The sequence below is a fragment of the Xenopus laevis genome, chromosome 4L (assembly GCF_017654675.1).
Source record: "Xenopus laevis strain J_2021 chromosome 4L, Xenopus_laevis_v10.1, whole genome shotgun sequence".
Lineage (NCBI taxonomy): Eukaryota > Metazoa > Chordata > Amphibia > Anura > Pipidae > Xenopus > Xenopus laevis.
Window position 1 is genome coordinate 94,560,186 of NC_054377.1, and position 25,512 is coordinate 94,585,697.

The 25,512-nt window shown below is 37.0% G+C and overlaps 1 protein-coding gene across 1 annotated transcript in view; it reads left to right on the plus strand.

Annotated features, from left to right (window-relative positions):
- brinp2.L (BMP/retinoic acid inducible neural specific 2 L homeolog) overlaps nucleotides 1–24,074 on the plus strand; it is a 106,408-nt gene extending 82,334 nt beyond the window's left edge. The window contains exons 7-8 of the mRNA XM_018258481.2: nucleotides 6,663–6,885; nucleotides 21,599–24,074. Of these exons, the coding sequence (XP_018113970.1) occupies nucleotides 6,663–6,885; nucleotides 21,599–22,715 (1,340 nt within the window). The 3' untranslated portion in view covers nucleotides 22,716–24,074. The remainder of the gene's footprint in view (nucleotides 1–6,662; nucleotides 6,886–21,598) is intronic.
- Nucleotides 24,075–25,512: the final 1,438 nt, after the last annotated feature.

The window sequence follows — 25,512 nt, forward strand, 5'->3', positions numbered from 1 at the left end:
GCTCTGGACTCTTTCCAGCTCAATAATATGTTTTCTGTGGACTTGTGCCCAAAATTGCACTACTCTTAAGATGAGGCATTGGTATTGATCTAGAAAAAGGCAAAATCAGGTTTTTGTCTCTCGAGTCGATGCCTTTATTATATGAGAAAGTATTTGATTAGTTTTAGTAAACATTGGCTGTCTGTACCTTGATACCAAGTCGAATATCCGCATTAATCCCCAAATTCTTCTCAGTTAAAGAGACCACCTAACAATTCCATTTAGTGTATATCTAGCATTTATATTATTTTTGCCCAAGTGCATAAAATTGCATTTATCAACATTGAACCTCATTTATCAGTTGTTAACCTAGTTTTCCCATTTCATCAAATGCAAAGATCCTGCATGGAAGGTTGGATGGACAGTTTTGCACAATTTAGGACTATCGGCAAAAATACAGACAGTACTATCAATGCCCACCTCCATGTCATTAATAAACCAGTTAAAAAGCAAAGGACCACGTACAAACCCCTGTGGTACTCCACTAACAGCACTGTTCCAATTAGAAAATGTTCCATTTAATTCCACTCTTTGTAAATTGTAATATATCCTTCAGCCAGTTCTCTAGTCAAGTACAAATATTATGCTCCAGACAAATATTCTTCAATTTAATCAGTAACCTGAATGGTACTGTACCAAATGCTTTAACAAAGTCCAAATAGATCACATCCACTGAAAATATATGTCAAATAGATCAAACATGTACTGTGTAACTCACTTAAGAGCCAATAGTATAGTTTAAATTATTTTTTAATATTTGCATTGTAACATTTATTCTGTTGCCTTAGACTGAATACTGAAAAATAAAACTGCCGTTGATTAGACACTTTGTTCATCAAAGCAGAATATATTTCAGAACATTTTACTATATAAAGAAACATCCAATATCATACTATCCCTATTGTGGGCTTCAAACAAAGCAGTCTTTTCGGTCGTGTGGTGGATTAGGGGCATGCTTTTTCCCCAAATATTTGTAGGTATGTTATAGGGTTTTTTAATCACAGCTTATTTCTGCAATGCAGATTTGCTCCCAAACACTGGCCTTTAATTTGTAAATGACTAGCAGCATCATCATCATCATCATCATTTATTTATATAGCGCTGTCAAGATACGCAGTGCATGTCCCTGTGAGTGGGCCAGACTAGGATGCAGTGAAATACGGACTTGTTACTGTTGCCAAGGCTGGTGCACACCAGTATACTTTAGTAACCCAATGTAATTCTTCAGCATTTACACAATTATATTACAAGGAAGTAGCAATGCTCTGAGAAAGGCAAAGGCTGGGGCCTCAGATACTACTAATGGTACACTAAATTGTTTAATGCAATCAATTGCTTCCCAAAATGGGTGTATGTAAGTCAATTTTAATATACAGGGTGCTCCTTTGTATACAGCACTGTACATTAATACAATAAAATATTAGAATAGATCAATACAATATAAATAATAGAATATAAATACTAAAATAAAATTGCTTTCAAGACTATTCATTGAGAGACAAAAGGAAGGTGGTTCCATAAAGCTTACAGTCTAAGTGGGTAGTGTCATTTATAGACAGCAACATGAGGAAAATAAATGCAGAAGATTACAGTGACATTGAATCATAAGTGCTAAGTTCCATACTGTCATGGAAGTGCTCCAAAAGGTAGTCTTTGAGCTTAGATTTCAAGAGTTTGAAGCAGGATTCCCTATGGAAGAATTAATGTATGGAATTTCAGAGGTAAGGAGCAGTAAAGAAAAAATGTAAGGTAGGAAACAGAGGTGAAAGTAAGTGGTGTGACCAGGCCATGGCTGTGGGGAGAAAAGTGAAGTCTGCTAGGAATGTATGGAAAGACTCAAGAAGATGTACTGAGGTGCTGAGGAATGCTTTGAAAGTAATGAGAATGAGAATGAGTTTGTACATATGTTATTCTTTGCTTTATGAATAGCCACAAGATTAAAAGGATCGAGGCAGGAGTGAAGAGGCTTAGGATGAAGGCAATAGTTTATTAGGGGCAGATTTATTAAGGATCTGATTTGGGTCAAAAATCAGTTTTTGGATTTAAAAAAACTAGATTTTGCCTTAATAACAGTGTCCACAAAATGGCTCCTGCCTGCTTGTTGTAATTATGAATTCCCAGATTGAGGGAAACAAGATTCAAATAATTTATATTGTGTAATTAAAGTTCATTTTGCTTGACTAATGTGATAAAATAGTATTTTGAATAATTTGTTTGGGTGACAGGTCCCCTTTAAAGTCTATAGAGTTAGTCACCTGCATGTGAATGAAAAATACTTTGTTTATAAATAAGTCAGCTAAATTCTGAAGAAAGAGAGAGAAGAAAATTGAGTCTCTTGGTGAGGAATATACTATAAAATCATATTCAATACCACTGATCCTTAATTTCCTTCCAAACTAGTGGGTAACAATATTGTAGGTCTTGGGTGCTTCTCCACTAGTTAAAAGATGCTATCAGAGAATGTCACTGTGCCATCATCCTTATAGTTGACAGTCATACTATGAACATCCAGAAGCAACTTTAGTCAATAATGCCAGTGTCAATAAGGCCACTCTCTTTTGTGATTTGCTGTCCTGGGGCAATAAAACATGTTGGACAACTCCCATCGCCATTTGGACTTACTAACTTTAACCGTATAATTCAGCTGCCCTAGAAATTTAGGCTGTCCATATATAGGCTGATAAAAGTAGAGACTGCCTGGCCAAAACCTGGCTGAAAACCTGGCAGATATGTGTCAGATTTTAAATCCCATCAGGTACCAAACTCATGCTTTCATGTCATCACCCGTTGGACCACGTAGGTCTGCAGTATGATCCAATAAGAGCAGTTTTACCCTGCACCTGGTTGACCAATTTGGGCAAAGATTTCTTATATGGCAACCTCTCCAAACTAGCAGATCTTGTATGGTAAGCCACCATTTTCAACTTATCTATGATGACATTTTAAGTTCTTGAATTGGAAATGTTTTTTGCATATTATTTGCTATGCATATTTTTAGCCCTTGTTCCTGTGTCTCCCAGTAAAGCAAATGTATTATGCAGATAGCTATTGTAGGCAGTATGAATGAATTATCCTTTATTTAGAATACCCCGACATATTGAAATATATTGTTGTTCATTGTCTCTAAAAGAGATTTTAGTTCCTATTTATCAGATTTGAAAAATGTCGGTACACCTTTTTCAGTGCCAAAAACATTCAATATTTCTTGTTGAATAATGTACTGAGATGTTTAGAGACAAAAAGCTGAATGAGAACACAAGAGACCTTCATACTGAATAAAACACAGAAGGCTTGTGAACATTGTAAGTTCCGTTTCTATGTGCTATAAAAGCCAAAAATGCTATTCAGTGTGGCCCGACTTTGTACAACTCTGTCCAAACCTTGATTCTGGAATCCAGTGAGGCTGCAAAGGAATGCTGTTGTGTTGATCAATAGTGGCACTGGAACCTGCCAAATTTATAGAAGAGAAAAAGAAAACAAACAGCAGCAAACAGAGAGGTCCTTATACTTTCTAATTAGGAGACACTGGTGCTAAACGAAAGGGATGTTTGTCCTACTTTTTAGGATTCATTGCATAGCCATCCAAACACTCTGGTCCACAAAAAAACAAAGGAGAAATCATATATATATTACCCCTAATCGCCCAGTAAAAGCTGTGGGGAACGTAACCCTAGGGCATGTCTTCACTTTATAGTGGGAGCTTCCAATTTATTATAGGCTAGACATGATCCGTGGGCAGTAGTACCTTTGTTTAATGTTAAAATTGCTTTATATCCAACCTTGTTTTCTTCACTGTCTTCAAATGTATTTACATTTCTGTCAAGCCAAGCAATATATTACAGGTATGGGATCCATTCATTGAATACCCGTTATCCATAAAGCTCCGAATTACAGTAAGGCCATCTCCCATAGACTCCATTATAATTAAATAATTCAAATCTGTAAAATTGATTTCCCTTTTCTCAGTAATAATAATACTCCCAACTAAGATATACTCAATCCTTATTTGAAGCAAAACAACCCTATTGGGTCTATTTCGTTTTTAAATGTTGTTTTAGTAGACTTAATTATGGAAAAATAGGATAACAGGTCCCTTACCTTTATTAGCTGTATGTTCCTCAAGGCATTACCTATTTATTTATTTATATATATACCCATCGAATTGGCAACTTAGACCTTCGACTACAACTTCAACTTCGAATCGAACAATTCGAAATAAAAATCATTCGACTATTCGACCATTCGAAGTACTGTCTCTTTAAAAAAAAATTCGACCACCTACTTCGCCACCTAAAACCTACCGAGCACTAATGTTAGCCTATGGGGAAGGTCCCCATAGGCTTTCCTAGCTTTTTTTGATTTTCGATTCGAAGGATTTAATCGTTCGATCGAACGATTTTTCCTTCGATCGTTCGATCAAAGGAAATGCGGTAAATCCTTCGACCTCGAGATTCGAAGTGGAAGGATTTTACTTCGACGGTCGAATAGCGAGGATTAATTAACCCTCGATATTCGACCAATAGTAAATGTGCCCCTTAATATATTGTATATACCATAATATTGCATTCGAATATGTTGCGGCTTTAACTGAATCAAGTGAAGGCAAAAATACTCCTGAACATGAAGGGCGCTTCATTTATCCTTGTTATTGCTCAAAGGGAAGTCAGAATGTGTTCAGGAAACTCAGCAAATTTCAGTGATACATTCAGTTTCCATGTGTATTTTCCGAATCATTTCTTTTCTTAAAAAGGTTTTCCTGTTCATTACATATTTTCAACTCGCTAGGGATAACCTAACTCATACAGTGTTCCTTGTCACTCACTAAAGGGCCCAAAGCATCTGACAGGTTCTGCATATAGCATCTGTCCCATTAATAATCGAGATGTTGCTGCCATGGAAACAGTAGCATGCTGATGTGACTTAAATTGTATGGATGCAGAGGAGATATTTGACAGCTACAGTTTGAGAAAGACCTCATACTAATAGGCTGTAGATTCTGTTAGGAAAGTTCTGAATAAACTGGTATAAATGGTTTAAACAACCTCTTGCTATATTCCCTGTCTGTCTTCAAATACTGCCTGGGACCATGGTAATATGTGCTTATCTAGCAATGGGACCTGTTACCCAGAATGCTGTAGACCTGGGGGATTCCCGGGGCAGAATTTGGATCAACATACTTTTAAGTTTGCTAGAAAATCATGTAAATATTAAATTCAATAGGATTGATTTGCTTCCAATAAGCATACATTATATCTTAGTAGGTAGACACAAAATATGGTTTTATTAGTATAGAAAAAAAGAAAATCATTTTTAAAAATTTTAATTATTAACATGGAGTCTATGGAAGATGGTCTCCCAGTAAATTGGAGCTTTCTGGATTAAAGGTTTCTGGATAAAGGATCCCACGTAAAGGACAATATAATATGGCATCCCCAAAATGTGGTTATCCTAGGTATAACCATGCATTCTTTATTTTCTAAAATGCTGCACTGAGTAGAGTAACAGAGTATTATACTTTTGGAGCATGACTAAATATGAACACTAATGTACCATGGGGGTAATGTAATAAATGGTGTTAATGTTGCTACAGGTCTAATATCCCATAGCAACCAATCAGCAAGTATTGTTTACTGATCGTCTACTGCACTAAGGCGTTAATGTCCAGGTGTGGGTTTAGGGGATAGGACAAGGATTTCTTTTAGATTAAAGATCTACAAACCTATGAAATGAATGTACACTAAACTAAATCATTGTGCCTGCAGGTTTGTTTGAGTCCACATGTCTTGGAACCGCACAACAAGAGACAAATATCACCAACCTGCCTCACTATTTGTATATTTATATCTGTATTTTGAAGGGGAGAAGCAAATGCATGCACCTTCTATGTGGCTTCTGTATGAAGCTTATTTTACTGCAGGGAATAATTTATGAAGTGTATAAAATAGAAGAGCTAAGACATCAGTGATATACAGTATCCCAAAATACAGGCAAAATACATTTGCAAATCCTATTTATTTTGCTCATGTTGAGCACAGGTGTATATTTTGTGATATACAGTTATGTCTTTTCAACAGCAAATAGTTTCCTGCTTTCGTCCCTTTTTATAAGGGTAGGTTTGTGCTGAGCAAACAATGACCTTGTGCTAAGACTTTCTCAATTGTGCAAACTTTCAAACACTGTTTAACACACCGAGCAACAGTTATAAATAGTTATACACACATACATATAAATGAATTAAAGCATTAAAAAAAAAAATGTGTTGAGCATGGTACAAATAGGCCAGAGCAGCATTTCATCTTCAAAAGTGAAGTTTTATTGCATCATCTTATAGACTGAAGTTGATATAAGATGCTGCTATAAGACTTCCATTTAGATGATAAAACACTCTGACAACCTGTTAGCACTGGCCAGTGCTGAATATACCGAAATATAAACAGGACAAGTGACTTTCTTAAACATTTGGTAGTGGTTTGAGCCAGTTCATAATGTATATTTTTGAGCTAGGTAGGATTTACATGAGTACAAAGTTGAACTTGATGGGCTAGTATCTTATTCTAGTGTAATTAGATCTCTGAATTATAAAAGGCATAAGATTAACCCAATTTTTTCATTTATTCTTTCAGTGGAATTCCGCTCCTTTCTGAAGAATTTACCTACAGACCGCTTCCTTAATAGCTCTGCTGTGTCTAAGCTCTGGAATGCTGATCCTGCTCTTATTCGGCGTTATGAGCAGCTACGAACCAGCTTCAAACAACTTGTGACTAGATCTGAGCGGCAAATGCGGCGTCTGATTAACCTCAGCAAGTATTGCCAGCGCCAGCCTCAGTACACCCTTCTCAGAGAGAGGTACAAACATGAATGTTATAGACATGCCTTTGAACATATGTGTTTCCCTACAGGGTCTGCGCATCAAGTATGGTGCTAGAAGTCAGATATTAAGCCATAAATGACTTTCACACTTCCACTGTATTCTTTAGAATAAAGATTCCCACAAGTCTGTCTATTCAATGAGTCAGAAAATGGATGTGACTTGCTAAAGTACTGATAGCTTTCTAGAGCCACATGCATGGTAACATTTTATTTTAGGTTTAGGTGAGTCAATCACTCATTTATTCATTCATGTGCACATGTCGTTAGGTTGCAACATTTTCTACTTGGTCAATAGTTGAACATGTGATTAGACTCATCCAAGATACTTGAATGTGACAGGCTCAACTGTATTTATTTTTGATTATTGACACTTAGGGGCAGATTTACATAGGGTCGAATATCGAGGGTTAATTAACCCTCGATATTCAACTGCCGAATGTAAATCCTTTGACTTCGAATATCGAAGTCGAAGGATTTACCGCAAATAGTTCGATCGAACGAAAAATCGGGAAAAAAGGATTTTAATCCATCGATCGAAAGATTCTTCATCGACCTGAAAAACATTAGAAAGCCTATGGGGACCTTCCCCATAGGCTAACATTGCACTTCAGTAGATGGCGAAGTAGGGGGTCGAAGTTTTTTTAAAGAGACAGTACTTTGACTATCGAATGGTCGAATAGTCTAACGATTTTTAGTTCGAATCGTTTGAGTTGTAGTTGAAGGTCGAAGTAGCCAATTCAATGGTCGAAGCAGCAAAAAAAAAACATTTGAAATTCAAAGTTTTTTTTATTCTATTCCTTCACTCGAGCTAAGTAAATGGGCCCCATAGTCATGGCCAGTTTACATCTTGGACTACATGCTATCAGTACAAATAACCACATCACCTAGTAGGCAGCATTAAACCAAACTCTATAAGCATACAAAGGGATAGAAATCAGTGCATAAAATGTTTAATGAATGACCCAACTGTAGCACAACATTATATATCCAACAATGGTTAATGACATTTTATTACTGGCCATCTGGAAATGACAAATCCTCACAGTGTTATTAGAGATATCTTCTGTATTTAGTCTTTAACTAGTAGGCTCCAGGGTGGCGTATATCCAGCATTACATCTTGCCTAAAACTTACACTGTCATTTTTTGAGACCGAGCAAAAAGGCATTAATTTGTCAATAAGGTTCAGAGGAAACTGATGTGCAAAAACATAAATGTAGCTAACTACAAAGCAATGTAGGCAATAATAATAAGTTGGTGTTAAAAGAAGAGGCTGTACACTTGTCTACATAAGTATGCATTGATTGTTATAAGGTCTTCAAACGCATGAAAACATATTGGTTTTTGAAAAAGGTTGAAAATCACAAAAATGTATATTATCATAAATAGTTCTGATGATGAGAGCTTCTGCAGAGAGACCTGTTGTCATAGCAAATAGGACATTTGCCCACAAGCCTCGCAATCTGACGCTTCATAAAAAAGTGATTAAAGAAAAAGAATCCTGCTGTGAAAGGAAACCTGCCCACTTACCTACTACTGGGTAACTTGTACGTAATAGAAGACGAGGACTGAGGAGCCCTGGTTTAGAGATGTGCCAATGTGTCCTTAGCAGAAATTCTTGACAATAATAAATGGCAGTCAAAATGCCAGACGTTCCCTGCAAATCCAACACTTGACCATGTTAGGTTACTTGCACAAATGCAAACTTCATACTTGCACTAATTATATAGTACTGTCCCCTGAATTAGCTATGCACACCACATCAACCTGTTTAAAGCTAAGCTTAGAGCCATAATGCTTGAATGGGGTCATAAAATGTAACACTAGGCATTTTTACAAAACACATAGTCAATGTTCGAACACAACTATGTATAACAAAACAAGGATAAGTAGGAGGTAGTTATTTAACCCCCGGGAAGCCAAACAATAGATAGAATAAATATAAGAAAATAACACCCACATCTCAATTTAGCGCTTCTTAGAATCGAGATCATGTGAAGTTCTGATTGTTTAGCGGAGCTACAAAAACTAGGGTAGCTATAATAATACAATAGTTCTCCGTATCCTCTGAGATGGCATGGAGTGCTACAGAGGATTCAAAACTATGAATTTACTTACAAAATGTGTTGCATTCAAAAAGAATGATTTTTGCAAACTGGTATTATGGATAGATTTATGGTCATTATTGACACAGAATACAGCGGTTCTTCTGGAGTTATATACAATAGTACATTTTAACATCACTCTATGTTGCATTTTAATGGTGGGTCTAAATTAGAAGAAACATTTATTTTCTATAATTACTAAAACACCAGCTTGCACATTAGTGCTTTAGATTATAGTGGATACTCTGTATGGAAATATCCTACCCTTTATAATGGGACTCATTTAGTGTATTTTACACTGTAATCCTTCTGCCTTCTAGTTGCTGCTGTTTAGCCAGGGCATTCTTGGTTAATTGACCCCAAAATGGGTATGGCTTATCTAAAAAGTGGGTAGGTTTTACGGCTTAACGGAGCATGGCTGGGTATGAAGCATGGCTTAAAATGCTCCAAGTTTTAAACCAAGAATTTTAAGAGATATATAAAGGTCAGTGACTGAGCCTGAGAATAAAATACTGAACACAGTGCTGTTGAGCAGGGCTACCATATCACTGAAGTCGCAGTTTGATAACAACTGACGAAATTCTTCTTCAACCCTGGCATTCTGCTGCATGAGGACAAATAATATACAGCTTCCTGCTATGTCTTAACTCACCAATTAATTAATATACTTTATCTCTGGTCCATGCCAGTGGTATGTCTAATAAAGCTGTGAAATAATATAATACTCATTTATTATTGAAAATATAGAGAAAATACATTAAAATGCCAAAGGCTTTACTGTAGATACCCTCCCTATAGATAAGTGTTGGCGTCAGAGCCATTATTGAGTCTCCCATGGAGATCTAGAAATCTAATTCCATTCCTTCAACTCTCTAATAGAGTGGGATGCTTTTAAAACTTTATATAAGGAAAATATATTACCTATATTACTACTATTGGTAAACAAAATGCATTTCAAATGTACTTGTTGGCTCGGCCCATGGCAGAGGAGGATCCAATATATATATATATATATATATATATATATATATATATATATATATATATATATATATATATATATATATATATATATATATATATATATGTGTGTGTGTGTCTATTCGATTAGTATTTGCTCCACATAGCTCAAAATAAACAGGTAAAATATGTTTTATCACAGATCAAACATTCTTGAAAATGGCAAAAAGGACTGTAAATCTCCAGTATAGTAAGACCTTTCTCTAGTATTATATTTATTTATATGTATCCAGATGCAAATGTTAAAGTTAACTGTTACAAATATTTTATTGACAAAGAACAAGCTAGCCTGAGCCCCCTAAAGAGCTGATTATGTACTTATCACTACCCAAGGAGCCATCAAACCAATACAATTCTACCCCTATAGGAAAAATGTTTGGTTTGAATGGACTACCTATGGAACTTTATAAAAAGTATGATCATAAATTGGACAGTCTGATTAGAATATGGATTGGAATTGTAGTGGAAACATTGAAAAATGTAAGAAGAGAACTTTGTTTCCCAAATGTCAAAATCGACATACAGTTTTCAGTGGCGATATTACTCAGCTTGTTAAGGGGGAATCCTATGAGGGTTAAAATGTAGACTCGAGTATGTAAGCATTGAGAAAGGTAAGCAGAATTAGTTGATGTAAATTTAATCAGGGTAGTAAGATATTAGCCTATCTAGCAATATAAAACTGTCTAAATTGCTATCAACTGAACATCTCTCTTTGAATGCCGTGTCTGAGTCTCTGTCTATGCACTTCCTAATATCTAGCAACTTCTAAAAATAGAAGATGAATGTAAATTTGCAGAAGTGTTCATTAAGTTCCCATTAATTAATTTATTATGGCTCTCCATTATCTGGACACTTGACAGTTTAACCCATTCCTACATAAATCCCCTTTGTTCTCTTCCCCCTTAGTTCTTGCTGTTCTCTCCTCACACCCTTCCCTTGGAATTTGGAAAGCAGGTTGTGTTCTTTTCATTTGATTAAAGAGGCCAAATTGGAATAAAAAGAAATAGTGGGGATTTTTTTCTTTTGTTTTAATTGCTGAATTTAAAGATCTATTTCCCTATTTTACTTTAACCCCTGCACCTTGCTGGTTTCCAGAAGGTTTGATTTAACAAGCAATTATACTGTAGCATAATTCAATTAAATTCCCTTGTCCCACTCCCCCCTCCCCCCCATGTTAAGAGCCTAGGAATTCCTACAGAGCAAACAATAGTGGAAACATGGTCTACAAGATTATGGTCATTAAAAATTGATACACCAGTTCACTTTTTATGTTTTTAATTTAAAAAAAAAATTAAAAGGTTGTGTGACTGGCTGTAGTCACACTGACCAGGTTTAGATAGAATTTTAAATTCCACAAAGGCATATTAATTAAAAACCATAAAGGATAAAAAAAAAACAGACTCTAGATTCAAAGTAGATTTGCCTTATTTTCATCTCTGCAGGCTACGATGGGTTGATTTTAAGGTGTACTACCTCTTTAAGAGCTGATAAAATAAATGAATAGGCAGTTGCAATTTAGCATCTGATTACCATTTTGCAGACAGACATGCTGGATTTCTGGATATTTAGGCTCCGTAATTAAAGCCGACACTGTTCAGTGGGCTGAGAACCTTGCGTGTCCTTACAGGCAGCTCACTAGTACTGGAGTGAGACAAGTTGCTTTTTGAAAGAAGAATGAAGAGTGGGGAGCAGAGTGAGAGAGATGGAATCTGACAAGGAGTGGGTTGTGGATATTAGAAATGCTGATCACTACGAAGAAATGCTGATGCTGCAGACTTTGAAGTATTATACTATACAGTAACCTGCATGATATAGTCAAGATACAAAATAACACAGTTTAGTTGCCAGAGCTCGTCCCTTTGAAGCTGTTTTATGGAAAGCCCCATATTTATTTAATTAAGACTCATTGACATGCACGGTGGTAACTGCTTTACTAGCTTCACGGCAATGATGTAATGTTGCTAGATCAGGTAATGCAATTGCGCCTTGGAATTTCATTTCATTGCTTTTCATACTATTACTCCACATTATAGGCCTAAGCTAACGGAACTGTATTTAACTGTATGTTTGTTTTAGGGGAGACTGTACATGTATCCCACTTTTATCCATTTTCTTTTCTCTACAATATCATCTATTTTATTCTATGCATTTCTTAGTATATTGTCTCATTTCCTCATAGGCTCTGTCCTACATTCCATATAAAAGGACTGTATAGTGACCTGTCTAGACTATTTGTTAAGCTGTGCTTCTTCAAAGAGCTGATTTGGTTCATGGTTCCAGCAACCCTGGCTTAGTTTTATATGGAGATAGTATACTCAATGGGAAGTCTGCCTGTACCACAGGCTCCAAGCCTGATAGATCTGTGCTTATTTATGTGCTTCATGCTGAAAAACTAAAAACACTGGTTCCACTGCTATCCTTGACTTCCTTAGGCATCTTTTATTTTTTATGTTGTCATTCAACCATGAAACACATCTGCTACTGTATTGCGTTTTATTAGGCATCTCCATTAACTTTTAGTTAAATGGGTGGTTCATCTTTACGTTAACTTTTAGAATATTATAGAATAACCAATTCTAAGCAACTGTTTCATTGGTCTTTATTATTTTTTTTTAAATAGTTTTTTAATTATTTGACTTCTTCTTCTGAATCGTTTCAGCTTTCAAATGGGGGTCACTGTCCCCATCTAAAAACAAATGATCTGTAAAACTATAAATTTTTTGTTAGTGCTACTTTTCATTACTTATCTATTCAGGCCAGTGGCTTAACTATAGAGGAGGTGGACCCCACAGTCGCAGTGGTGTCTGTTCCCTCTATAGCCAATAAAAAACACCTCCTCTCTCTCTTACCTTAGGCGCAAGTCAGGCAGGAGTGGGCGGGTCAGGGTCAGGCGTGGGCAGAGTCAGGTGGGGAGTGGGTGTGGTGGAAGTGGGACAGAAAGTGGGCGGGAGGATGGGGATCAGACTGCACTTTATTTACGCCACTGATTCAGGCCTCTCATTCATATTTCCTTCTCTTATTTAAATAAATGCATTGTTGCTAGGACAATTTGAACCTTAGCCACCCAATTGCTAGAACTACAAACTGGAGGGCTGCTGAATAAAAAGCTTAATAACTCAATAATCACAAATAATAAAAAATAAAAACCAATTGCAAATTGTCTCTCTCTACATACTAAAAGTTAACTCAAAGGTGAACAACCCCTTTAACCAGATTTTGAAATCATACAAGGTGATGTGGAAGGGAGAAGGTAAATGATGAGTTCTTCTAGTATATCCTTATAAATCTTCCATTTTGGGTGAAGTTATTGGGTAGTACAGCTCTTATACAGATGGGCGTTGCACCTTGAATTCTCTTCTGCGTTCCATCACAGGGGAGTGCAGAGTGAAGAGCAGCCTTATAATGCTGTACTAACACAGGCACATCTAAAAGCTGAATGCAGGTGGAACGCAACATGGTGGATGATTGGATTCAGCTGTCAATACAGCACTATCAGTAAGAACAGTTTGCATTTCCTCCTGCGGCGAAAATGCAGTGACCACAGGATAACTCAGGATAACTCAGGACGAAACACCTATATGGCCCCTATATGGGCCCTAAGTTATATTTTCTTTTTGCAAAAGAATGTGGCTTCATTTATGTGCTTCAGACACAAGCAAACATCCAAATCTCCATACAACATCATCTCTATCAGATCAGCAAACAAAATCAGCAAAACAGACTTGCTTTGATACTGTGCTTTGTGTAAAAAAAGAAAAAAAAATGGGACCCACTCTTCTAATATGGTCAGCAGCATCATCTACAGCTTTAGAGAGGAAGCCACTCTGATCCAAAATTGATTGCTGATTGTCCCTGAAAAGCATTAGTGAGAGACACACACAAGGTAAAACAATGGCATAATGCCTTAAAGCAGCGTTAACTGGTAGGCTGTCAGGAATCTCTTTCTGACGTGCATTTTCTTAATATACTGTATGTCAGCATTACAAAGTTAAAAATTAAGTTAAAATTAATGAGCCATGGGCATAAGGAAGTGCACCATAGAGCTGGGAATATCTGACAGCCACCATGTGTATCTACTGTAATACAGGCTTAGAAACAAACATAAACTGTTAGTTTCCCTTTAAAAAAAAGGGATAAAATCAGTGGAGTGACGGTTGCTCTAGGTTATGCTGTAGGACATTATACAAATAAAAATGATCAGGTTACACCTTCATAGCACCCCATTTTTATTACGGAGAAAGTTTGAAGTGGTAAACATCATTTTTCATTACAGCACATTTTTGCCGCCAGCCACATTCACTTAGCAAGGCAGCAAAATTGGTATCCAGCACAATCTCCAATGCCTAGAGGGGAGAAGGTACATAAAATTGACTGTGGCTGGAGATGAGCTGGAGTAATAGAACAGAGATTAGATGATTAAATCATTTTTAAAGTAGTTCATCAATATGGCATGTACTGAAGACATACCTAAGTTGTCTCCATGGTTTCTGATAATGTCCATGTACTGTACATTAGTGTTTTGTGAGTATGTGCAAAGGCAAGCCACTGGCTAATAGTGAGTCATTGTATGCCGTGAAACCACTATAAATTCTGACGAATTAGGGGATTCTGTATTTAGCCCTGTCATTTCTGTGATAACCTAAGAGGGCCTCTCAAGCGTAATATACTTCAACAGCAAAATGTCTTACAAAATACAACATAATCACATTGATTCCTTATTAAAATATCCCCACTATTACACATTATTGGAGCCGTTTCTACATTATTTCGTTTCCCTCAGCTATTCATATAGCTGCATATAAACTAGGTCACTTCTGCTTACCAGAGCTATAAATCACTTTTTTGCCTCTTATATGATATAATTACCTGCAAAAGAGTTGTATAATCAAAGATTACATTTTTTGTATCTTCCTTCGTGAGGTTTATATCTTTAGAAAAAAATCAGGTAATTAATCATTGACTTTTTCACTTTTGATTATTCTGCTTTGTACAAACAGGCGTCGGAAGTGCTGGAGCTCCACATTGGAACGTCAGTGGATTCTAAACCTTAGAATGAAAAACGTTAAGGAAATCATTACTAGACATAACCTCCAGGAAGGAAGAATAATTTGCCCAATCTTTTCTGTATTCAGCTATAATCTTTAACCCCATAGAAACAGAACCAGTTTTTTTAATACAACTACAACATATACCAACTGCCTCCCAACATCCAGCGTGTACATAAACCAATACCAATATCATAATCACAGGGACCACAGTAATAGACATAACATAGCTTTACTGAGACTGTATCCTTTTTTTTCCCTTAATAAAAGGGTTATGGATTATTGTGTGTACAGAAAAATGTTTCCAAGTATCTTTAGATTTATACAGAAAATCTGAAACAATTGGCAAGTAATACAGAATTAAAAGAGAGACAGAGACAAAACTGTTCTGTGTACATATTAATCTACATATGAATCTACTACAGGTATGGGACCTGTTATCCAGAATGCTTGGGACTTGGGGTTTTCCAGATAATGCATCTTTCTGGAATTTGGATCTTCATACCTTAAGTCTACTAGAAAATCATGTAAACATTAAATAAACCCAATAGGCTGGTTTTGCTTTCAGTAAGGATTAATTATATCTTAGTCTGGATTATTTCCATAAAATGGAGTCTATGGGAGACGGCCTTTCTGTAATTCAGAGGTTTCTGAATAACAGGTTTCCAGATAACGTATCTTATACCTGTATAGTTTATTAACAGGTAAAATGTCCTTTTTAAAAGGACTTTACATTCTAAATTTAATAAAACTGATGTTGGTCAGCTCACAAAAGCCATTTCCTATACAGGTATGGGACCTGTTATTAAGAATGCTCGGGACATGGACTTGTCCAGATAAGGTATATTTCCAAATTTTGATCTCCATACCTTAAGTCTACTTGAAAATAATTTAAATATTAAATAAACCTAATAGGGTTGTTTTGTTTCCAATAAGGATGAATTGTAGTTGGAATCAAGTACAAGGTACTGTTTTATTATTACAGAGTAAAGGGAAATACATTTGATTATAATGGACATTGGATTGCCTTCCCGTAAAGTGGAGCTTTCTGGATAACAGCTTTCTGGATAACTGATCCTATACCTGTACCACACAATTTTGAGAAAATAAAGTCATTACAGAAAACACTCCGATGTAACAAGGTACAAGCACAATTCATTTACATTGGTGACCAGCCTGAATTAAATTGTTATTGTTTATTTCAGCTTTTAAAAGTTTCGCTCTCACTGGTGCTCCTTTTTTTCTGTGCGTGAATAGGCTGTATTTGAATCGTTCGAATAAAAGTTTTACCGCATTTGATCGAACTAGGTTCTAGGAGGTCCCCCATAGGCTAAAACAGCAATTCGACTGGTTTTAAGAGGTGAATGGTTGAAGTCAAAGTTTTAAAGAAACAGTACATTCAATAATCGAATAGTCAAATCTTTTTCAAATTCAAATCGAACTTTGGCCTATTCGATAGTACACTAAAAAAGGTTGAAATTCTAATTGTTTTACTTCAAATTTTTTAATTCGACCCTTGATAAATCTGCCCCCTAATGTTAGTTAAAAAGTTTGTACCTCCAATGCTTGCGAATATATATCTTCCTTTCTGACACTGCCCACCCCCATTTTAAATGTAGAGGTCAACTCTTAGTAGGCTCCTTACTAAAAGAGTCACAGGTTTGAGGTCAGTAAGCGTCTTCCTAAAACGCAATTCTGATTCTGCATGAAACTAGTAGTGTAGTTGTGTCATATCCTTCAATATCTCCGGTTATCCAGAAATGGCTACATACTACTTAACCACTTGTTCCCCTGTGGAGTCCTCTTGTTCATTTTGAGTGCATAATTACTGGGAACATTTCCTCTTGGTACCTGCAAGAGCAGTCAGTCAAACAGAAGGATTATGCGGCACCCTGCGTGCATGTCTCCGCTGCTGACTTTATTTCTTTTCATTATTTGTCTCTGGCAGAATCCAAGTTTTTTTTAAGCAAGTGAGCAACAGAGCTTGTTTGTTACTGTGTGATTGTATGCAATTTGTGTCAAAGGTGCTGACACATCCTGGGGATTAGGGCTTCAAGGAAGCAACTTCTGTGTTTAGGCCTTTTCTCAATATATAGTTTATTTTTATAGTCCTTAAAAGGAATACCTTATCTAAAAATCTGCTTTAAATACAGCATGGCCGTGTTATTCCTAAAAGAAAATAACACCTCATTAAGGAGTTGCATTATGCAGCAGAAGAAAGTGCAGTATCTGCGTAGAAAGCCTAATAGCACTAGCTTACCTTGCATTTGTATATATTTATTGTTTGTGTTTGAAACATTCCAACTCATAAAACGAGCAGAAATCTGAACTTCAATACTGAACAAAATACCAATGTCTGTTGATCCATATTAAATGTAATTGCCTGGTCAGCAAAGCACAGTCGAATGCATTTTTAGGCACTGCTTAATCATGTACCTCTTGGCATAATAGGATAAACAGAATAGTTAATGGGTCAGAAGCACAAAAATTAGACATTTGAATGTAATGTGTTGATTCCCTACTTTTGTAGGTATTCATATATGCAGTATAGACTGCAATACAGTGTCCTGTAAGGGCAATGGCACATGAGGAAATTTCAGTTATCTCTTCTGCTGTATTTTCAGTAATCTAAATATAATAGGCAAAAATTGCTCTTCACTGATTATTACGTGAAAGCTCCTGCATGAGAACCACCTGAAAGTGCTGTTGATAGCACTTTCAGGCAAAGTGCTAATGAAGGGTGATTTTGGGCCCATGTGTTTGGACTACTTAAATACTCAGCAGGAGAAAACACCCAAGATCTCTGTATGTACCCTAGCCCTAAAAGTGGCCTGTGCAGGCTGATCACCCACATTATTTGATGGAACGGCTCACTGGTCAAAGATGGACGATGTACAATAGGTTATACACTGTGGGGTTATACACTGTGGGGTCATTTATGAACTTTAAGCAGGGCAGATTGGTTCACACAATGAATATATTTGCCCTGCGCATGGTTACATTTATAAAGTTGAATAAGAGAAAAAAAGCATGGGCAATACAACCATTCGTGCTATAACCAATTGTGCTGCACAAACTTTATAAATTACGTATTAAGTATGTCCACCTTTTATTGTTCCCCAGCAGGAAGTGGCTCCTCATTGTCAGTTCACCATGTATTAGCTGATATGATCTTAGACAATGATGATGACATTTTATCAATCCTTGACCAGCCTAAGAGGGCTACGTTTGCTTAATTGATAACAGGTCACAATATATATATATATATATATATATATATATATATATATATATATATATATATATATATATATATATATACTGTAAACACACAGATATTATAAATATTGTTATATTCACAGACGTTGATATTAGTATATCACTGTTCCCGTTATAAAATTATGAAGTAATTTCAGTAGCAACATTACTGGATTACTGGGATTCTGTGATGGGAAAACATGTTTTTTTCAAAAGGCATCAGTTAATAGTGCTGCTCCAGCAGAATTCTACACTGAAATCTGCAAACCGATTTTTTAAATTTAATTTTGCAGTATGACATGGGACTAGACATGTTGTTGATTTTCCCAGGTGCCCTCAGTCAAGTGACTTGTGCTCTGATAAGTTTCAGGCACTCTTTACAGCTGCGCTGCAAGATTTCACCCTCCTCCCTTTTCCCCAGCAGCCCATAAGCAGAACAATGAAAATGCTTCCTGGTACATAGGATAATAGCACTCAGTAGGAAAAATCCAAGTTCCACTGTGACTCCTTCAGTTATACTGAGTTGGAGAAACAATAGCTTATCTGAAAGTAGATCCACCTGAAGTGCGGGCTCTTTCTGAAAGCAAAAATTACCAATATTACAGCTCAAAAAATATTTATATGCAGTGTAAACAGCCTAAGTTAGAAACTACACCATACAATTCATGACTGGATCCCTTTAATGCTTTTTTACACACAAAATTTTTTTTTTCCCCCTTGTACTGGAATTAAACAATTGATTTGTATCACTGTAGTGTAGTGATCAGAGACAGATGTATTTTGATTTAGTTAGCCAAAATCAATATATATCCAGCTGTACTAAGTGGTGGGTTAACTCCACCTCTGTTTAACAGAGCTTCTATTGCTTTGAGTAGAGAGTGTGGCCTAAAGGCCAGGGCTGGTTGGCTTTTACTATGCAACCTCCATGACATGGGCAGGGACAAATACCTGCCTTTTTCCCCCAAACTGGCCTAGGAATAACCAACTCGCTCACCATACATTTTATTTGTTGGAGTCTTTTGTCCACAGCTTTATTGCATAACAGATTATTTAACAATAGATAACACATATATCAATAACAATTATATTAACAACATTATAAACATACAAATATGAACAGTGATATACCATTAACTTTTTAATCCTCTGCAAGGCCCCTGGCAATGGACCCAATTAGGTGCATGCAATCGTTAAGCCACCAGCCGCTTGTGCCTTCTAGCATGATGGGTACGCAGGACTGCATGCTACCCCCAATACAACATACCCTCCCAGAGACCACCGCTCTTAGAGAGGAACACCACCAACCAAGTTCCATTAACAGGCCCGGATTTGTGGAAAGGCCACCTAGGCCCGGGCCTAGGGCGGCAGGATTTTAGGGGGGCGGCATGCTGCTCAACCACACCCACATTGGTTCAAAAACACTGGGGATGCACAGGAGATACAATCTCCATGAAGATTTGCACGAATAAAGGGAATGGGACAGGGGCGACGAACGCCAGGGGGCCTAGGGGCGCCCGCTATGTAAATCCGGCTCTGTCCATTAACCAACTTGGTACTTGGTAAAAACTCCACTTAATTAACTCTCCCCATTGCCAGGGACCCGCCGCCCGGCTGTGACTACGGGCTATTCCCTCTCATCACCTCTTGGTTAGTCAGCCCAATACTCACCATTCCACATCAACTTATCCTGTGCCCCACTACCCAGGCCACAATTGTGACAACTAGCACAAAGGGTAATACAAGGGAGGGAGGGACTCCTTTTCTTCTTCCAAAATGGATGCCCTCCTTAGCAGTTAGTGCTACACATCCCTTTACAACTCCAACTACGTCACTAATCCCATTGCTAATCCCCTGCCAGGCAGCTTTGTCCCGCCCCTGTCATGCACCATTTGCCAGCATGCACTGTCCTGGGTTTCACTTATTGGTGATCAGAGCAGTGGAAGTTTCGATGTGTGTGCAGTTGCTAACTCTGAAGTTTGGTGAACAGGTGGGGAAGGATGGCTTGTGCCCACTTGCTGTTCCTATGTACAAACCATGGAGCCAAATATATTGGATTTTTCCCCGGGAGCGAGGGTTTTATTGACTAGTGCATTAATACTGATTTTGCATGAATTTTCATAGTAAAGCATGAATTTTCATACTAAAGCATTACTTTAGCTACAAGATGAATTACAAGAGTTATATCATTAGCAAACAAAATATATGATCTAAATCATGTGAAAAAAAGGTTCATAAGGTTTACTAAAACACTATTCTATTCCATTTCATGCAAAATTATAGTTTCCTAGTTTTGCTGTCCTTAAATCAGTTTAATGTTTTAATGCCACTGACATTTCCTGATGATAATGGGTTCTTCTGGAAGCTAATGCGTAAATTGTAACTTCACATTCAAGGATGACTATGAGCCAATCAGCGCAAGATAAAAACAACAGAATAGTATTTGATCAGGTCATGAAGTTAAATCCTAAATAGACTATTCTTTCTCTGCAGATAGAACCTGCGGAATTAAGTAATGCATATGCCAATCTGTCTTATATTGTACAAGAGTGCAAGTACATTTAAAAATTCACATCCCAGTTATTTTATTTCATAAAGGATTGTCAAAAAAATATAAAATGTATCTTTATAAAGTTTTTATAAGCTGCCATGCTTTTCCCATGTTAAATATTAAAAAAAGTGTTAAAGCAGATATTCTCCAAATGGCGTTTTATTTAGTCTGACTCGAATGATAATTTTCAGCTTTCAGGGTTTCTATCAGAAATGTTATATATTATTTAATTTAACAACGCCTGCAGTAAAGCTCCACAGTTTTTTGTTTTTTTTTTAAATCCAGTTTCTATTCATTTGTCTTAGTCCAGGGATAATATAAACCTCACCTGTAAACATTAAATAAACCCAATTAGCTGGTTTTGCTTCCAATAAGGATTAATTATATCTTAGTTGGGATCAGGTACAAGGTACTGTTTTATAATTACAGAGAAAAAGGAAATCGTTTTTTTAAAAATGTCGCTTGTTTTAATAAAATGGAGTCTATGGGAGACAGCCGTAATTCTGAGCTTTCTGGATAATGGGTTTTTGGATAACTGATCTCATACCTGTAATAATAATTTTCACTTTAAGAAAGATTATATCAGCCATTTATTTTGCCTAGCACATTTAAGAATGCATGTTAGCATTGCATATTTGATTAAATATATTTTTTTTTATTAATTAATTAATTCTTCTGTTTTTATAATTGTATTATTATTTCTGTTTCCTGCAGATCTGTAGACTACTGGCTGCATCGAACCCAGTCTTTTCTCTACTGTAGTGCAACCCTCATCCCAGGCACATTCCTGGAGGCTTCTCACAGTTGTACATGCACAGTGCAGCATTCTACGTGCCAGGGACCTATTCCCTGCATTCAGGGTCCTGGACCTTTGTGTTCACTTTGCTCATCAGTACACCATTCTCAGTGTGCCAGCTGCAACACAGGATACATTTTGACAGCACAAGGCTTATGTACGCCATCAGTGCCTGAATCTTCAGAACCTTATCTAGGCACAGAAGGCACTTTGCAGGACCTTGAAATAAAGTACTTGCTTTTAAAACGAGATGGGCGTCTAAGGGCCCCAGCCTTCTTTATATCTGGAGATTTACGATTAGGAGTGTGGTTTCAGATGGGAGGAAGGAAGCGCATGCTACTGACTTGCAAAAGTAACAAACATTGGCCGCGGCAGTTACATATGCTACTGGGCCTTTCACTTCGGCTCTGTCTAGCAGGTAATGGAACACGAGATCCTCAAGTGACAATTTATGTCAATCCCTTTGGGGGTAGTCACTCGGAAAGCTGGCTCTTGCCAGCTGGGGAGCCAGGCTATCCAAGCTGGGAAAAAACTTGGGACACTGACGGGGGAGACAGATGTCAGAATTGGACATTGATACTAGGACATCGTTGGAGGTCATTTTTTGAGACTGTCCATTTTTATTTAAGAAGCAGTCCACTTGAGGATGAAGAAGAAGAAGAGGATTCTTCAGAATGGACTAAGAAGCAGACTCTGGATGACAAATCAGAAGATCCTGAGTATGTTCGCATTGATGGTCTTCAGGCATTTGGTTATAGTGTGCCTTTTGACCCCGAAGCTATCAGGGGCTTGGCTCATCAGTTAGAGCAGCCTGGATCTCGAGAAAGTGCTGTCCCGGAAATGCAGGAGCTGAGAAAGCGGGTGAATTTTTTGTCCCCTCCAGGTATTCGCAAACTAGACCTCTTTACCTGCCTGCTAAGGCACCGACTGAAGATGAGCAGCAATGAGGTAGCAAGAATACAGGGACAGCTGAATTCATTTAGTACTCAGCCCCCGAATATATCCACCTACGAGACAACCAAACTCTGCAGCTAGATATCCCAACTTATAATATCATGGTTTCCTGAAACTCCTTTTAGATCTGAATAAGAGAATCAGACCAGGGAGTTATTTCTGTTTTTGATTATTTACCCAGTGGCGTTTATACCATTATAATCACTTTAGTGCCCAAAGATCTGAAATCTTTTTTACTTCAGTTTGCAAAATCCTGCCGCACTAATGTTGTTAAGCCAGTAAAACAAACACAACCAAGACAAAAGGCAACAATTCATTATAATGAATATTTCCAAGATTTTATCAAATATGAGAAGATCTATAAGAATGATGAATACCAGAATGCAATGTATGCAGGTAAACCAAGAGTGCAATTATCACGTGTATAATACACTCATATCAGATGTCACAGTTTAAGCCATATTAACACCTTAAGAAGTATCTTGGTGGGTTAAGCTGTGAACTGGAAACCATTAATATAAATGGTTATAAGAAATCAAGATGAAATATTTGAACTTATCAAGGAGCCAACAATTCTATACGCTTATGTATCTGTACAATGCAAACTGAAAGTACACTGACAGCTCAATAATTTCTTGAAAAGTGCATCATTTGCACTTTTATGAATTACTCAACATTTTGAACATCAGATTCCCTGACTATTTTTTTCCCTACTGTAAATGATTTTGGCGTAGCCCATACAGTTTCCTCAGAAGCCTTATTATGACCACCAGAGTCATTTGCAGGGGCACAGTTATCTGGAACAAAGGGATAAATGGAGATCAATAAATCTTTCTAAAATGTACTAACTGCAAAAAAAAAAAAAAAACAACTTAAAAAGCACAAGAAAATATAAGGCTCTGCAGTGATCGGTGTGTGTTCATGTTTTGAATAAATACACATTGTGTGTCTGGTGTGGACACAAGCTCTAGTGTGTGATTATGAATATGCAGAGATTTTGTGTGTATGGGCATACGATATCACAAGAAGGGACCACAGTACTCCCAATGCAATTTAGTTATATTTAATTTCTATGTAACCCTGGCAATGAATGCAGATCTGTACCAATGGAACAGAGGCTCATTGAGTGACTGCCCTGAGATTACAGCCAGTGTTGAAATAAATGTCTGTAAACTCAAAGCAGAGATAATGGGGCTTCTCCAAGGTCAAACGGAGATGGTATTGGCATAAATACATTTTATCAATGGACGCAGATTGAACTAATTATGCACTGATGGCAATAAAAGAGCATGACAAAAGATTATGGGTTATTTCCTAAGCCATAGGCATATAAAGGCCATTTATGTGAATGGTCCATCAGGTGATTTATACTGTTGTGGCCAAAAACTGGTCAGTGAAAGAATGATGCAGTGCAAAGATTAAACAATGGACTCAGCAACACATTGTAGTCCTCTCTATTCTTCATAAACATATCCATTGCTTCTTGGGCAAATGCATTTTTTTATAGGTAAAGCAACACAAATATCTTTGAGGCTTGTTTTTAATTACACAGTGTTTATCATGCCAGCTTTGCAATATTTCCAGCTGCCGCAACCTCTGTAAATGTCTGTAATATAACATTTCTCTATTAGATCCCCTGCTCTGCCTTCTTTGAGAGGAAGCTGGTGATTATAGAAGGTAAATACAAGGAGGTCAGTGGGTGATAAATTGGTTTCTGTCAGTTTGTGGATGACTCATACACCCACCCTAGTATGGGATCCCAGTTAGCAGAAAAGGGAGCGAGCTAAGGCAGACAAAAGGATGAAAATGCCAATAAGGTGATCTGATACAGTATAAAAAAAGATAGTCTGTTTGTAAATGAATAATATATGTACCTACAGGAGCTAACTGGAAAGGAAGCATGTTTGGGCAAAGCGAAGACAGGAGTAATTATAAAGTGAGTCAATAAAAGAGCATTTTATATAAAAAAAATCAAACTCTGGCTTTCCTTAAATGTGGTTAAAAAAAGTTTCACAGTTTTCCTAAGCTGTTCTCCAAACAGCACAAACTACTGCAATATTAGCAAATGGCAGCTTTATCCATTCGACAGAATTACCCTATGTTTAATGCAAAACATTTTCTCACAGATAGCAGACAATCTAACATAGTGTGTGTGTGCTGTAAAGGAAAGCGAAGAGAAAACAGAAAGCCTGCCCTTGAGAATATTTTTACATAACAGGCTGTGTTGATTACTTGATGAACTGGCATGTTACACTTGCTGAGAATGTTGGGAGAAGCACATCTAAGTTAATGGATTCAGTATATACTGCATTTTAGTATTGCTGTTGATTGAACCAGACGTTTGGGGTGCTGCAGTTGCACTGATGTCCCTTTCTACCACAGTTCTTTTTCCATTTTATTATAGCCTGCAATACAAGCAGCAGGGATAGTCTAAAGCTTCTTTTGACAAAGCTCAGTAATAGGCACCCCAGAAAGGTCATTCCAAATTGATGGGCCATTCTTGTATGATTTGATTAAACTGAAAAACAAGAAAATGTCATCCGCTTCAATTAAAGTATTAGTAGTTACAGTATTTGTCCATGAACTTCCCACCTCAACAGATGGAATGTAGGCAATTGAATTTACACTTCTGTGTTAACAGATGCAAAGCAAAGCCGAGTTTGCTGTCGCGTGTATTTGTCTACATGAAACCGCTGCACTGTTTTAGTACTGAATGCTAAGTGCCAAGGAGAGAAAGGCTGTTGCCATAAAATGCTGTTGCTCAGATTACAATATTACCTATACAGGCCAGAGTCCCATACAATGATGCAAAGGGGTCTGAGCCAATAATTTTGAGTGCACGTTAATGCATGAGAGTTAAGATGGAATCAAAAAAGGG